We start from the raw sequence: 14,282 nt of genomic DNA on the forward strand, positions 1-14,282 counted from the left end.
TGTTTCCTGTCACTTAGCAATTTCATATCCATGCTGCCGCTGTCCCTTTTACACCATGGGCTTCAGCTTTGCTGGCAAGCCTATTATGTGGCACTTTATGAAACGCCTTTTGGAAGTCAATGTACACCATGTCAACCGCGTTGCCCTCATCAACCCTCTGTTACCTCATCAAAAAATTCAATGAAGTTAGTTGAGCACAATTTGCCTTTAACAAATCCGTGCTGGCTTCCCTTAATGAATCCACACTTGTCTAAGTGACTATTAATTTTGTCCCAGATTATTGTTTCTAAAAGCTTCCCCACCACCGAGGTTTAGCTGACTGGTCTGTCGTTGCTGGGTTTATCCTTGCACCCTATTTTGAACAAGGGTGTAACATTTGTAATTTTCTAGTCCTCTGGCACCACCTCCCGTATCCAAGGAGGATTGGAAGATTATGGCCAGTACCTCTGCAATTTAAACTGTTGGTTCCATCCGCTTCCTAGAATGCTTCCCATCTGGCCCTGGTGACTTATCTAATTTTTAGTACAGCCAGCCTTTCTCGTACCTATATCAATTTTTATCCCATCCAATATCTCCACTACCTCCTTTCTTGGCAGCATCTTCCTTGGTAGAGACAGATGCAAAATACTCATTTAGTACCTCAGCCATGCCCTCTGCCTCCATGTGTAGGCCTCCATTTTGGTCCCTAATTGGCCCTACCCCCCCTCTTACTACCTGTTTACTATTTATATGCCTATAGAAGACTTTTGGATTCCCTTTTGTTAGCTGCCAGTCTAGTCTCATACTCTTTGCCCCTCTTTCCTTTTTCACTTCCCCTCTAAACTTTTTGTATTCAGCCTGGTTCTCACTTGTATTCTCAACCCGACATCTGTCATACACTCCTTTTTTCTGCTTTATCTTTCGCTCTCTCTTTTGCCATCCAGGGAGCTCTGGCTTTGGTTGCCCTACCTTTCCCCCTGGTGGGAATGTACCTCGACTGTACTTGAACCATCTCCTCTTTAAAGGCAGCCCATTGCTCAATTACACTGTTGCCTGCCAATCTTTGATTCCAATTTACCCGGGCCAGGCCTGTTCTCAACCCACTGAAATTGGCCCTCCTCCAATTAAATATTTTGATTCTAGATTGCTCTTTGCCCTTTTCCATAGCTAATCTAAACCTTATGATAATATGATCACTGTTCCCTAAATGTTCCCTGACCGAAACCTGATCTGCCTGATGCACCTCATTCCCCAGAACCAGAACCAGATCCAGCAATGTCTCATTCCTTGTTGGGCTGGAAACGTACTGATGAAAGTTCTCCTGAACACACTTCAGAAATTCTTTCCCCCCTCTTCCCTTTACACCATTACTATCCCAGTCTATATTGGGATAATTGAAGTCCCCCATTATCACTGCTCTAGTTCTTACACCTCTCTGTAATTTCCCTGCCATTTTGCTCCTCTCTATCCTTCCCACAAGTAGTTGGCCTATAGAATGCACCTGGTAGTGTAATGGCACCTCAATTGTTTCTTAACTCTAACCAAATAGATTCTGTCCTTGACACCTCCAAGACATCTCATCTCTTTCTCTAGCACTGTAATATTCTCCTTAATCAATACTGCCACACCACCTCCCATCTTTCCTGAGCACCTTATATCCAGGAATATTTAGTACCCAATCCTGGCCTTTTTTGAGCCAGGTCTCTCTCATTGCTGCAACATCATATTCCCATGTGGCTATTTGTGCCTGCAGCTCACCAACCTTATTTACCGTGCTTTGTGTGTTTGCATACATGCACTGTAAACCTATCTTAGACTTTCTTGTATTTTCTTAGTACGGTATTAGGTGGGGTCAGACTATCTCTCACTCTAGTGCTATCTGTATCTCCCAATCTTGTGCACCATGTTTCTCCTTTCTAATGCTACATCCTGATGCCCATCCCCCCTGCCAAATTAGTTTAAACCCTCCCCAACAGCACTAGCAAACCCCCCTGCGAGGACAGCTAGTTTAGTCTTGTAAGAAAACCTAACCAAGGTAGGGTTATCCATCCTCTTCGAAATCTATCCCCAGCAAGTGAGATGAAATCACCTTGTCGATCTTGTTCTTGTACATCATTTTGGTAGGGTGTTTGATCACTCTCGATCCAATTTTCATGTGCACAGGCCCACAGCAACAAAAAAAAATACTGTTGAACTTGAGCTGGTGGTGTGGGACTTCAACAAATCTACACTATGCAATAGGGGGTGCTATTCTGAAGTTGAAGTGTATTGTTGGAAAGACTAGAATGAACTTTATTTTGCTTTTGATAATGCTCCTGTGAAGTGTCTTGACATGCTATAGAAATACAAGATGTTGTATCAGTAATAGAAATTGAAAGGCATTTATCAATGTCTATCTACTTGCTCACTTCCTGTTGTCACAGTTTGAAATCCTGTATATAAACAGTTGCATGTGGTAATATAGTTGCAGGCTTTAGCCAGAAGGTGGTAATATGGAGCATGTTTTCAGCTGACCGTGGGCACCGCCACAAGAAATTTACTGGTAGAAATAAATCTGCAACCCTTTGTACAAATGTTCACAATTCTTTTTTTTTAACTTTTTGCTGGGGAGATTGTTAAATTGCATAAAAGGTTTAGCTCCCAATGCTAAGTGGTTACGATGGAAATAATACAGTAGGAACTGTAGTCAGATCTTTTGGGGGAAGGGGGGTTGGAAGAGGAGGGAAGACTAAATGAATGATCTTGTTCTGTACAAATTTGTGTAAATGTTCCTAAATTAATTCATTTGGGGGGGGAAATTATTTTCCAGGCTGGGGTGTCATCAATTCACACAACCTGTACATGAGCCTAAACCAATTGAAAGTGGAGTCTCTAAATCGCTGTTCTTTCCCGATGAAGCAATTAACCAACATCCAAGATTTAGGTGAGTTAATGGTGACTGTATGTTGGTAAACAACATTCTGCCTATTGCTGTAAAAGTTAAATGCATATTTTATGTTGTTTTTTAGTACAGCAAGGTCTTATCAGCATATCTGCTTAGATCATATTGTATCACCGACTAAGTGAATTCTTGGTCAGGTGGCCTTCACTCGTCCAAAGAATGGTGCAGCCCTGAACACCATTGTATGGATGGGTGAAGCAGACTACGTTTGGCAGTATATCTGTCACCTACATCAGAAATATTTGTTTTATTGCATTTGTTCCATTCAGTCCAGTTTCTTTGCTACTACAAAAATGTGTGGCAAGATCTTGGCAAATGATAGAAACAGTTATCACTAAATAATGATGCCAATACCGAGATTGAGCTGGCTCAACATATGTTTAGTCCTAATGACTTTTTCCTCTCTAATGTCCATTCCCAATTTTAAGAAGCTTCACTGTCCATTTCAAATACCTATCTTCGGTCTTTCCATTTTAGCAACACTTGTCATATTCTGAACTTTGCTCCTCCAGTCTTGTCACAAGGGCTCCGTGTAACCAGCTCTTTACAGCGTCTGTCAGAAGGCTGGATCTTCAAGCTCAAGAGCAGCTTTCCTATTTATTGTAAATATTTTCAGTCACTCATGGCTGTTTTTCTGATCTCCGAAGTTGAGGAATAGTGTTTGCCCTTCAAGGGCTCCCTCGTGCAAAAGCTCTTGGGCAACACTATTGCTTGGTTCTTTATTTAATTTCACTTAGCAGTATGGGGAGGATGCACAAATAAATACTGAATAACCAACATTTGGTATATGGGGCTCTCCCTTTTATGTAAGGGATTCCCTTTCTGCTACTTAACAGCTGAAGTTTATTTTTGGGTGTAATTGCTCTGCCCTACTCTTATCTCCAAAGTGAGGGAATTCTGTGCAAATGCTCCCTATGCACATCAAGGAAGACTGTGGCTTGACACTATCTTGCAGCGAAAATGCCTTGTACTGTCAAGATTTTGATGACTGTCTATCTTTGTATTTGGAGGATGAACGATATCGTAGAAGGAAAAAGAGATGTAGAGGGTAGCTAATCTAACTCATCAGCTAGAGCAAATCAGATAACCTTACAGCACAGGAGGAGGCCATTTGGTTCATTAAGGCTGTGCTGGCTCTTTGAGCTATCCAATTAGTCTCACTCCCCTGCTTTTTCTCCATAACTCTTCAAATGTTGGGCTTTACAAGCATTTATCCAATTCCTTTTAGAAAGTTACTATTGAATCTGCTTCCACCCCCATTTCTGGCAGTGCATTCAAGATCATCGTAACTCGCTGCGAAAAATAAAAAAACTCATCTCGCTTCTGGTTACTGATCCGCCAGTGGAAACTGTTTCACCTTGTGTACTCTATCAAAACCCCTCATAATTTTGAACACCTAATTAAATCTCCCCTTGACCTTCTCTGCTCTAACGAGAAACCCAGCTTCTCTAGTCTCTCCACATTACTGCTTCCATGGGGGGGGGAAGCACGCAGTCGATGGGCCGAATGGCCTCCTTCTGTGCTGTTATGACTCTTAACTATCCATTATCCCTGGTTTAATTATTGTTAATCTCCTCTGCATCCTCTCCAAGGCGTTAACATCCTTCCTAAAGTCTGGTGCGCAGATTTGGACACCATTCTCTAGCTGAGGCCTAACCAGTGATGTATAAAGTTTTAACATAATTTCCTTGATTTTATACATTGCTTCTAGATCTAGATATTACTATCAGTAGTTACACTGGAGAAAAGTTAGAAATCTGCCTGCTTTAAACTAAAATATACACTATTTCAGATATCTTCAATGCATTTCATCAGCCTCTGCTGAATCTATAGATTCATAAGAATTAAATATGAATTGGAGTATCTCCAGAGGCACATGATACTGTTGTTCCCCTCAAAGCCTCCACTTGCAATGCTTCAAACTGAGTTCAGTCTCCAGAGTGCACCTTTTGGCTCTCAGATTTCTTTTTCTTAGACTGTATTGAAGTTTGCCAATTCTTGTACTAGTAAGTTTTATAAAATGGGATATTCACATCTGCCTGATTCAAGCTTAAGGGACTTCGGTAAATTTTATAATTATTTTTGCACAATGCCATCTCAGTTTGTTGTTGTGTTGGATTTCTTTCTTCAGCACTTTGACGAGGAATATTCGGCACCGGCGAGGAGAAAAAGTAGCCATTAACGTACCAAGTAAGTAAACATTGTACAGGAAACTTTCTGATATCCGGCACTGCCGGGACCGAGCTGGTGCCGGAACATCAAAAGTGCTGGACATACCAGAGTTAATGTTTAAACATAGGAAACTGAGAAGCTCCGTGTGAATCAACAAACCCTGTTGCTTAGCAACAGCTTCAAAACAGGCAGCTGCAAGCGTCTGTAGCTGAATCTGTTGCTATAGCTACAGACCTTGCAGTGCTTGACTGGGGGGGGGGGGAAAAAAAGCAACGAGAACTAAAAAAAGAGAAAACTGATGTAAGCCCCCAAAGTGCGAACCAAGTGATATACACGGTCGACGTCACTGGCTTGTTGTAAGAAAGACAGACCCAATAATTGAAGTCAAAACGGTTTATTCAGGCCTGGGGAGATAATGCTCTTGCGTCCCCACACAAGGCTCCAACTCCACCGAACCTCCTTGAGATTCACAGTTATACACATTTTCCAAGACCACCTACTCCAGAGGTCCAATCGATTTAAAAGTCTATACATTAATCACTAACTAGGTGTGTCTAACTTATACAAAATAGCCTATAGGATAAGTTTCACTTTTCACTGAAGGGGCCTGTAGACCCTCTGATTTCTTGGAAATGAGTCATCCAGGACATGTGATTTCTGAGAAACAAGTCATTCCTCTCCTGGCCACTACTAAGTTTTGTTTTCCAGAAAAAGGGTTATGTCAGTGTCTCTTTTTGTAAGTTTCATTTCTCTAAACTGGTATGGTCATTTCTGCAATTAAACATAGAATAATTAGTACATTTCATCTTTAAACATTCTGTGGCCGCAATTGCGTTCTACTAAACATGCCCTGTTGTGCTCAATTTTAATATCTTACTTCAAAAACGGCTCCTGATTTCTTGCCGTTAGATCGAGTATTCTGGACATATAACCTCCGGATAAACTAAAGTTTCCTGTAAATTGACGTTCACAAATCATTCTTTAAAAAATTCTCTTCTCCCTTCCTCTCCTGACTTTCTTCACACCTCTTCTGAAACTGATTACTCAAGATGTATGGTGCTGGTTCCCTGGGTGCCAACAGCTCTCCAAGAGGAGGACTGATTTGAGGTGTTAAGAATTAACGGTTTTGATAAAATAAATGAGGAAAAACTTTGCACTGGTTGGTGTCTAGGCCTAGAAATTGGGTATAGCCCTGCTTGAGGCGTTAGAACTGGCGATGCGCAAAGTTTATAGACAGACGAAACTTATCGCCGCCTGGCGCGATATTGGGTTGCATCGCCCCCAAAGGGGATTGAGGTGCTAAATCAGCCATTGCACGGTGGTCTTAAGGCGCAAAAGGTCAGGCGCTACTCAATATCGACGCGGACGGGCGCAGCGCAGGTGAACTCAATTACGGGAAAGCACAAGACCTCCAGGCGCCGGCCGGCTCTTAAAGGGGTGGGTCAGTCAGCCTGAGCTTCAACACCCAACGCCCTGTAGGCCTCAGATTCGGCGCTCGCCCTTGCCTGGCGGTACAAACTTGTTCATCATGGAGAAGGTTAGGCAGAGAGCAGAGCGCTTCAGCACTGAGGCTCTGGACCACTTGGTGGCTGCAGTTGAACACTGTTGAGAGGTCCTGTATCCGAATAATGGCAAGAGGCCGAATCAGAAGGCTTATCGACTATCTTGGAGGGAGGTTGCTGTGAGGGTGAACTCCAGCAGCATGGCGACCAGGACCCCTGTTCAGTGCAGGAAGAAATTCAACGACCTCACACGGATCGTTAGGGTAAGTGATGGTTTACCAAACTTGTGCTTCCCTCCATCTGCAGCTGACTTCGGGCACCCTGCTGCAATGATGCGCCAATGGCCATCTGTCAGTATGCACCCATGGCCCTTTCTGGGCACACACATGGACAGATGTCTCAAGGCCTCATGTAAGGGCTCTTGCACCATGGGGGGGCATGCGATGAGGTCTCAAGGCATCGTGTAATAGAACCTCCCCTTCTTTCCACTGCAGTCCAAGCTGGCGATGATTCGAAAGGAGCAGCGTCGAGCCGGTGGCGGACCTGCACAAGTGGTCACTCTCACGGATCTGGAGGAGAGAGTGCACCAGATACTTGGAGGACGTCTGTCTGGTCCTGTGACCACTGCATCTGCCGACCCCATTACCGACAGCGAGGGTAAGACCCTCCGCTTTTTCACTTGTTGCCTTCCACTTGGTCCCCCCCGCCAGCATGCATCCTCAGTGTGCAGCCATGTCAGAGCCTTGCTGCAATCTGGCATGCCTTTCAGCAAAGCTGTCCTTTTGCTAAAGCCACTCTTCCACCTCCCACTTTCAGATGAAGCAGCACCAACTCGGGCTCAACGCGCTGAAGCTGCCAGTGCCACCGGAGGCGAGGACCAGGAGGAATCCGGACCAGCCGCTGCAGAATCCAGGGAGCTGAGACATCTGCAGACTGGGGATAGTAGTCCCCTGGAGGGGAGGGGGGGTGGCTCTGAGGATGAACCAGTTGCCGGACCAAGCGGCATGCAGCAGCGCACGGGGGATAGGCAAGTTCGGCCACCGTCTCCCCGCAGGGCAAAGCAGGTCGTCATGACTGCTGCACAGAGTGCAGATGAGGTCCGTCGCCTGGCTGAGATGAGCAAACAGGCCCGGGTCAGACACACTGAGCTGATGGCTGCAGTGGAGAAGATGCCTGAGTCAATAGATTCATTGGCTAGGAGTATGTTGGACTTCGGGGCAACAATGGAGAGGACTCTGCAGGGCTTTGGGGCAACAATGGAGAGGACTCTCCAGGTGTTCGGGGAAACTATGGACAGGTCTATCCAGGGCTTCGGGGCCACAATGGATAGGACTATCCAGGGCTTCGGCCCAACAATGGAGAGGACTGTCCACAGCTTTGAGTCGGCAATGGAAAGGACTGTTCAGGGCTTCGGACAATCCCTGGAAAGGTCTGTGCAGGGCTTGTCCGAGGCAGTGGAGCGGTCGGCACCTGCCTTGTCCGAAGCCATGGGAAGCACTGGCACCTGGCACATGCCAGCGCTGGGACGCCTGCATTGCAGCTGCCACCACCTGCAGGCCACACTGCTTCCAGCCATGGTCACAGCAAGCATCCTGCGTCCGCACCCTCCAAGCCCAGAGGTCGGCTAGGCCGTCCCTCGGGCTTCTGCGCTTCCAGACAGTCAGGAGGCGTCCACCAGCCTTGAGCCTGCCACTGGGGTCCAATTACGTAGGAGCAGCAGGGAGGGAAGGGGCCGGGCGCAGAAGAGAAGTCGTTCTCCCTCAAGGGGCCAGTTGTAGAAGGAGGTGCTGAGACGTTTGTCCAAATTCAAGGACACACTCACCTGTTATATTTGCTGAGGTTTGTTGAGTTTTGCGGCTTGGCCGAACAGTTAAGTTATTTTGAAAGTTATGGTTTGTGCTCACATTACGTTGTTTAGCTGTAATGAAAGACTTTTGTGTCAATAAACAGAAGTTTCAATGTTGCATGGTCCATGTGACTACTTTCAGTGATGCTGGCATTCAGAGGCCCTCAAACATCCAAAGTGCGCATGAGTTAAGACTCTCCTCATTCCGCCACAGGGGTGTCGACACGAGTCCAGTGGAGCCTCTGACGTATGGACCTTCCACTTTCAGCAGCCCTTCCATCCTCCTCCTCCTCCGCCTGCTCTTCCTCCTCCTCCTCATACTACTCCTCCTCCACCTGCTTGTGCAGGGTCCGAGGGAAGGTGATGAATTGACGCGTTCGCCTATAAAGGGCATCTGTCACTTGCCGGATGCAACAGCGGACTGCAGCCTGAGCGACAGTCGCATTGTCCCCAATGGCTGACTGAAAGGATCTGTTGCCATAAAAATGGAGGCCGCCATCAGTCAGTTTAGCCATAACGGACAGAGAGGTTCTGCAGCGTTCACGCGGCTGCAGATGCTGACCAAGCAGGTGGCACAGATCAGTAACAATGTCCCTCCAGATTCGGAGCCTTCGCAAACACTGCTCCTCCAACATGTCAAGGCTTGTCACCTGCTGCCTAAAGACCCTCGCAGCATCCCGTCGGACTGGCCGACCTCCATTGCCCCTCCTCATTCTGGCCAATCCCGGCCCTCTCTCCCGGCATCTCTCTGCCCCTTCACAGTGTTGGGCGATGAGGCCGTCGCCCTCCAAACAAGCTCCCATTCCGATGCCAGTTGGTCAAAAGGCTTTTAGGTGTAGTGCTGCAAGTGCTTCGGACAGGGTTGAAGGTCCCAAGTACTGTAAAGCTCAAATCCCAGAACTCCGCTCCACATTAGCTCGCCAACTCTCTCTAGCCACGATCGCAATGAGCAGGCCAACTGGCAGAAGATTCTGCACTCGAGCTGTCCCCTTTAAATAGCGCCGCCCTACTCCGAGAAGGGCCTCTTAGCCCTCCTTCGAACTGTCACTAATAGCGCTGGGCGCTAAGGCTCCGGGCGCCACCCAATATGCGCTCAGGCGCTCCTAAAAGGCGTTGCACACTGAAATGACGTCATGAGCTGCTTGCGCTCGCGGGCGCGCGCAAACACTTAGCGCAGGCGCTAAATGTATAGTCAATATCTGAGTTGGCGCTATCTTCATAGCGCTCGCCCCAACATAGGGCTTCGCCCCAATTCTAGGTCTCTTTAGGCGCTCAGCGCCGGCGCTACCAACCCAATTTCTAGGTCCTAGAGTTTAACATAAAATTTAAATCATGACCAAAATGACTAAGGAAGAGGTTAGGACAAATCTTTCTATAACAGAGGGCTGTTGGGACTGGGGATACCGTACCAGAAACAGTGGTGGAAGCAGATCTTACAACATTTACAAGGGAAGTGGATACATGTTACAAAGAAATTAAAAGCTTGTACAGTGTTACATCTACAAGTACTCACAGTTCCTGTACTTGTCACTGAAATCTTGCCAGGAAATGCCAATGCTTAATTATTAAAGTTTGTAGCACAGCGAAGTGTGTCGGAAATGCACTGATTGGATTGTAACAGTTTGGAGATTTGCTCTGTTTCATTTCATGATACTCTGGGCCTGACCTTCCATGTGGCCATTTGCTGCTGAGCCAGACTTCTGCCTGTGGACCCACTCTAGTGCTGACCCCACTATAATTCAGATTGAGCTTATTTGCAACCCCACTGGTGTTGGCTGAATGCAACTCCTATGTAACACCTGGGACATTCTGGTCTGGCTGGTTTAGTACCACGTCAGGTCATATGTTTACCCAAGGAACAATTGGGTGGGTCGCGTCTCCAATCCACAGTCCATGCATTGAAGTTTTTTTTTAACAAGTGAATGTTATTAGGTGAATAATTACACTCAATGTGAATTACATGCCCTTTTGTGCACCAAACATTTTGTTTTGAACATACTTCTGCTTTTCAAGTCTATAATGCTACCAACTGTTACCAGGCTTTATAACTTTTTTTCTCTCTCGCAGTTTATAAAGACAAAAATATTTCCTCTCCATTTATTGAAAAATTTCTTAATGATGATGGAGAAGCAGCACGAGCAACAAAACCTGATCACATCTATATGGATGCTATGGGGTTTGGCATGGGCAATTGCTGTCTTCAGGTGAGCGTCCAGTTGCAAAATTTGAAGGTGATCATTTAATTTCTCATCTACACTCTTACGTACATACCTCTTTTTGTGATAGGTGACATTCCAAGCATGCAGCATCTCTGAAGCCAGGTATCTATATGACCAGCTCGCCACAATTTGCCCTATTGTGGTAAGTGCAAACGACTGTTGGTCTTTGTTTTGTGAATTTCATTCTCCTGATTCGGTCACATACAGATTGAGAGTTCAGCTGTGGATGGGGAAGGCGCGGGGTGGTGGGGAAGGGAAGAAAAGGCCAGGGAAGATAGGTGGGGGGGGGGCGGGGAATGATGCTCCTGTCTGCCTTGTCTTTTTCCCATGGTAGAAAATTAGTTGGTATCCATTATTTGTGGATATACTTTATGCGTTATATAGGAGAAGCAAATTTCATGGGTCTTCAAGTTCGAACTGAAAATTTCCCATTGTACGAAGTTGATTATGATCATTGCATAAAGTTGATTCAGTAAGAAGGGAGGGAAAGTACATTTTATTCCGTGAACTCCAGGTTATGGTGGGAGAAGACATATTGTTTGACTTCTAATTTTCCTGCCTGCTGGTTAAATCTCTCTTGCTGCTAAGTGGCTGTAGGACCTCACTGATGGGGAGTGACCCCATGAAGCACAAGGAGGAGCAGCCAGGAGATAACCTGCAGCCCCAAACCTTGGCGCATGGTTTCCTGAGTTTGGGAAGTTCTGAATAATCAGCGCTCAAGATGGTTCAAAGTTGCAATTGCCATTTCATTAAATGAACACCATTGCAACCAGCAATCCCCCATGCAGCTCTGACTTGGCAGACGTCAGAACATTGTTTTTTTTTTTAAGTCAAACAAGAATGTTTTCTTTAAATATTTGTTTCCTATATAAAATGGGAGAGTGCTTTGAATTAATACCATCCCTCCAAGAGTTTACTTCCCTTAAATGACTGTTGTTGGTAGAACTTTCCACACGAGTTTAAAAATTCTCCATTCTGCTTGTCCAATTTTTGTCCTCGTTGCCCTATTGAAAGTGGCAAGATGCTGGCATATATCTGTAGGTAGCAGCAACCTCCAGTACCTGAGTCAGGCCTCTATTCTTCACACGTGAGCCTCATCAGTGAGTGTTGGCAGACTGTTTGACTGTGGGCACCTCATCGTCAAGCCTGACCTTGTCTGCTGCAGGAATGTTCTAGCAAGGGATATTGTACAGTGATCAGCAGCTCTGACCATGATTTGTTTTCCTTGCTTCTCTAGTTGAAGAATGCCAAAACCAATTGTAGTCTCACAGCTGCTCTGGTTGAGATCGAACTTGCTCGTACAAAATAAGAGATTTAACTGGGACCTTCCTGGTCTGTTTCTTAGTGCTGCAACAAACTTGTGTATTTACTCAATTTTTGGGGGTGAGAAGAAAATCAAATTCTCCTGAAATCAATTGGTATAGTACATTTAGAACTTGGTACCATATTCCTGCTGGGTGGTGGTGCAAAAATTGTTTTTTTGTTGCAGTAATTAATTCTCACCACTGGGTGGTGGCATACAATCAAGAGAGAATTTGCAGTTATATAGCACCTTTCACCTCCTCTGCTGTCCCATAGCACTTCACAGTAAATGAAGTATTTGGAAGTGTAGTCACTTGTAATGTTTCTAGATGGGGTAAATTCTAGGTAAAATTGCTGTAGTTGAACTAAGTTTGTCGGGCTAATCAAACTGTTCAAATATAAATATTTGCCTTCCCCACTCATTCTCTTTCTAGTTTTAACTTTCTATATTTATAACTCTTATACCCTGTTTTATAGAATGTAAAGCACTATTCTTGTTTTGTTTCCTCTGACTCTTCACACTGTTCTTGTTGAGGTGATGCCAAACTAAAAGAATATAGCCTTTTGGGGACGGTTTACAACCAGAGTTCAGTTTTTGAGATTTTAACATCAAATAGAGAAGTACAACTGCCAAAACTAAGTTTTTTTTTTTTAGAGTGAATTAATAAAGGAACTTAAAATTTGCAGATATCTCCCAGATTTTCTCTGGTGCATTTTAGGGTACACTTCACAAGACTGCACTCCTGACGGGAAGTCAGTATCCAATTCTCTGATCTGCACTCCCATCAAGTGAGGCTCTGAACCAGCCTTGTAATATTTATCCTTTAAAAGTGCCAGTTAAGTTCAGTCAAATGACATCTCCACCAAAGATGACAGTGGTATTGCAAAAACTACTCCATCTAGATGTTCACATGCAAAATTGTTACTTGGCAATAACATTAAGAAGTTATGTTTTGCTTTTCTGATGTATTTTTTTAAATGGAGTATAAAGTCTTGAGGGGAACAGTAAAATTATTTGATCTGTATGTATGCAAAACTGCCTTTCATGAATGCTAGCTTGTTAATATTCCCATCTCTTAAAATTACGGTTTGTAGAAGTCAGTGGCAATGGCTTGTTGGGCAGTCACCATGCTGATGCACTTCTAAATTCTGATGTACGTATAAATTCTTAACCCCTAGAAATTAGACTGACTTAAAAGTTGTCATTGATTGATCAAAGTTTCTTGTCTGAAAAAGTTGACAAAGGCCATGTACCAGATACTTCCGTGTTCTTACATGATTGATGAGCACCAGGAAAGTCTACAGATGGATTAACATGATTGTAATGTTTAACTGTTTGAAGAAAAGTTTTTAAAATAAGTAACTGATAAAATGGTATCGGAGCACTTTTAATCAATTCTATGTATTAAAGGTAAAATTTATCAAATATTAAACTATAGTGAACTGCAAATGCTGGACTTTTTCCTCTGGTGCATTTAAGTACAATTTTCCTTCCAGATGGCCTTGAGTGCTGCTTCACCACTTTATAGAGGTTATGTGTCAGACATTGATTGTCGCTGGGGTGTAATTTCTGCCTCTGTAGATGACCGAACCAGAGAAGAAAGAGGTTTGGAGGTAACTAACAAGAGAATTCAATTAATATGTTTTGCTTATCATTATTTTAACCTACACAGCATGAACCTTATGCTTGATTTGTTGCTTTTGCAGCCTCGTAAGCACAGTAAGTATAGGATCAGTAAATCCAGGTACGACTCCATCGATAGTTACCTCTCCAAATGTGGTGAAAAATATAATGACCTCGAATTAACAGTTGATGATGAAATCTACAAGCAACTTCGAGAAGGAGGTAATAAAGTATGCATTAAAATAAAAACTGTGATGCATTTTATAATGTATATCAAACCTCTAATTGCAAGTTGCTTATTGTCGGCATGACTCTCTGCTTGATTGCTATTGAGACCTTGTTTATAAAGTACTAGTATCCGTTTACACTAGTATAACAGTGATGTCGCCAATACGACATTTGTAACACCGACCTTCCTGTCTTAAAAGGTACAGGCATGTACTTCATTTTACTTTTATACAAACATCTTCCATGAGGAAATAATGCAGTAGTATGCTGATCTGAAGTCCCTTGCCAGCATTTGACAAATACTGCTGATTCACAGATTTAAAAAAAAAAATAACCCAGAGCTTGCAATTTGGCTCTTAAAATGTGAGGTTATTCACTTTGGTAGGAAGAATAGAAAAACAGAATATTTTTTAAATGGTGAGAAACTTTCAAATGTTGGTGCTCAGATATTTGGGTGTCCTCGTGCAAG

General features: G+C 44.2%; 1 protein-coding gene across 5 annotated transcripts in view; it reads left to right on the forward strand.

Moving 5' to 3' along the window:
- Window positions 1-14,282, forward strand: part of gclc (glutamate-cysteine ligase, catalytic subunit) — a 56,657-nt gene that overhangs the window by 18,424 nt on the left and 23,951 nt on the right. For 3 of the 5 annotated variants that reach the window (XM_085996479.1, XM_085996475.1, XM_085996476.1), the window contains exons 3-8: window positions 2,789-2,902; window positions 5,052-5,110; window positions 10,508-10,644; window positions 10,727-10,801; window positions 13,459-13,575; window positions 13,669-13,807. In XM_085996479.1, coding sequence (XP_085852605.1) covers window positions 2,789-2,902; window positions 5,052-5,110; window positions 10,508-10,644; window positions 10,727-10,801; window positions 13,459-13,575; window positions 13,669-13,807 — 641 coding nt within the window. Of the gene's footprint in view, window positions 1-2,788; window positions 2,903-5,051; window positions 5,111-7,088; window positions 7,252-10,507; window positions 10,645-10,726; window positions 10,802-13,458; window positions 13,576-13,668; window positions 13,808-14,282 lie in introns of those variants that run through there. The other 2 variants (XM_085996478.1, XM_085996477.1) reach the window with 2 other exon arrangements.

The sequence above is a fragment of the Somniosus microcephalus genome, chromosome 9, assembly GCF_052327205.1.
Source record: "Somniosus microcephalus isolate GS21.2 chromosome 9, FLI_Smic_1.0, whole genome shotgun sequence".
In the NCBI taxonomy this organism is placed as follows: Eukaryota; Metazoa; Chordata; class Chondrichthyes; order Squaliformes; family Somniosidae; genus Somniosus; species Somniosus microcephalus.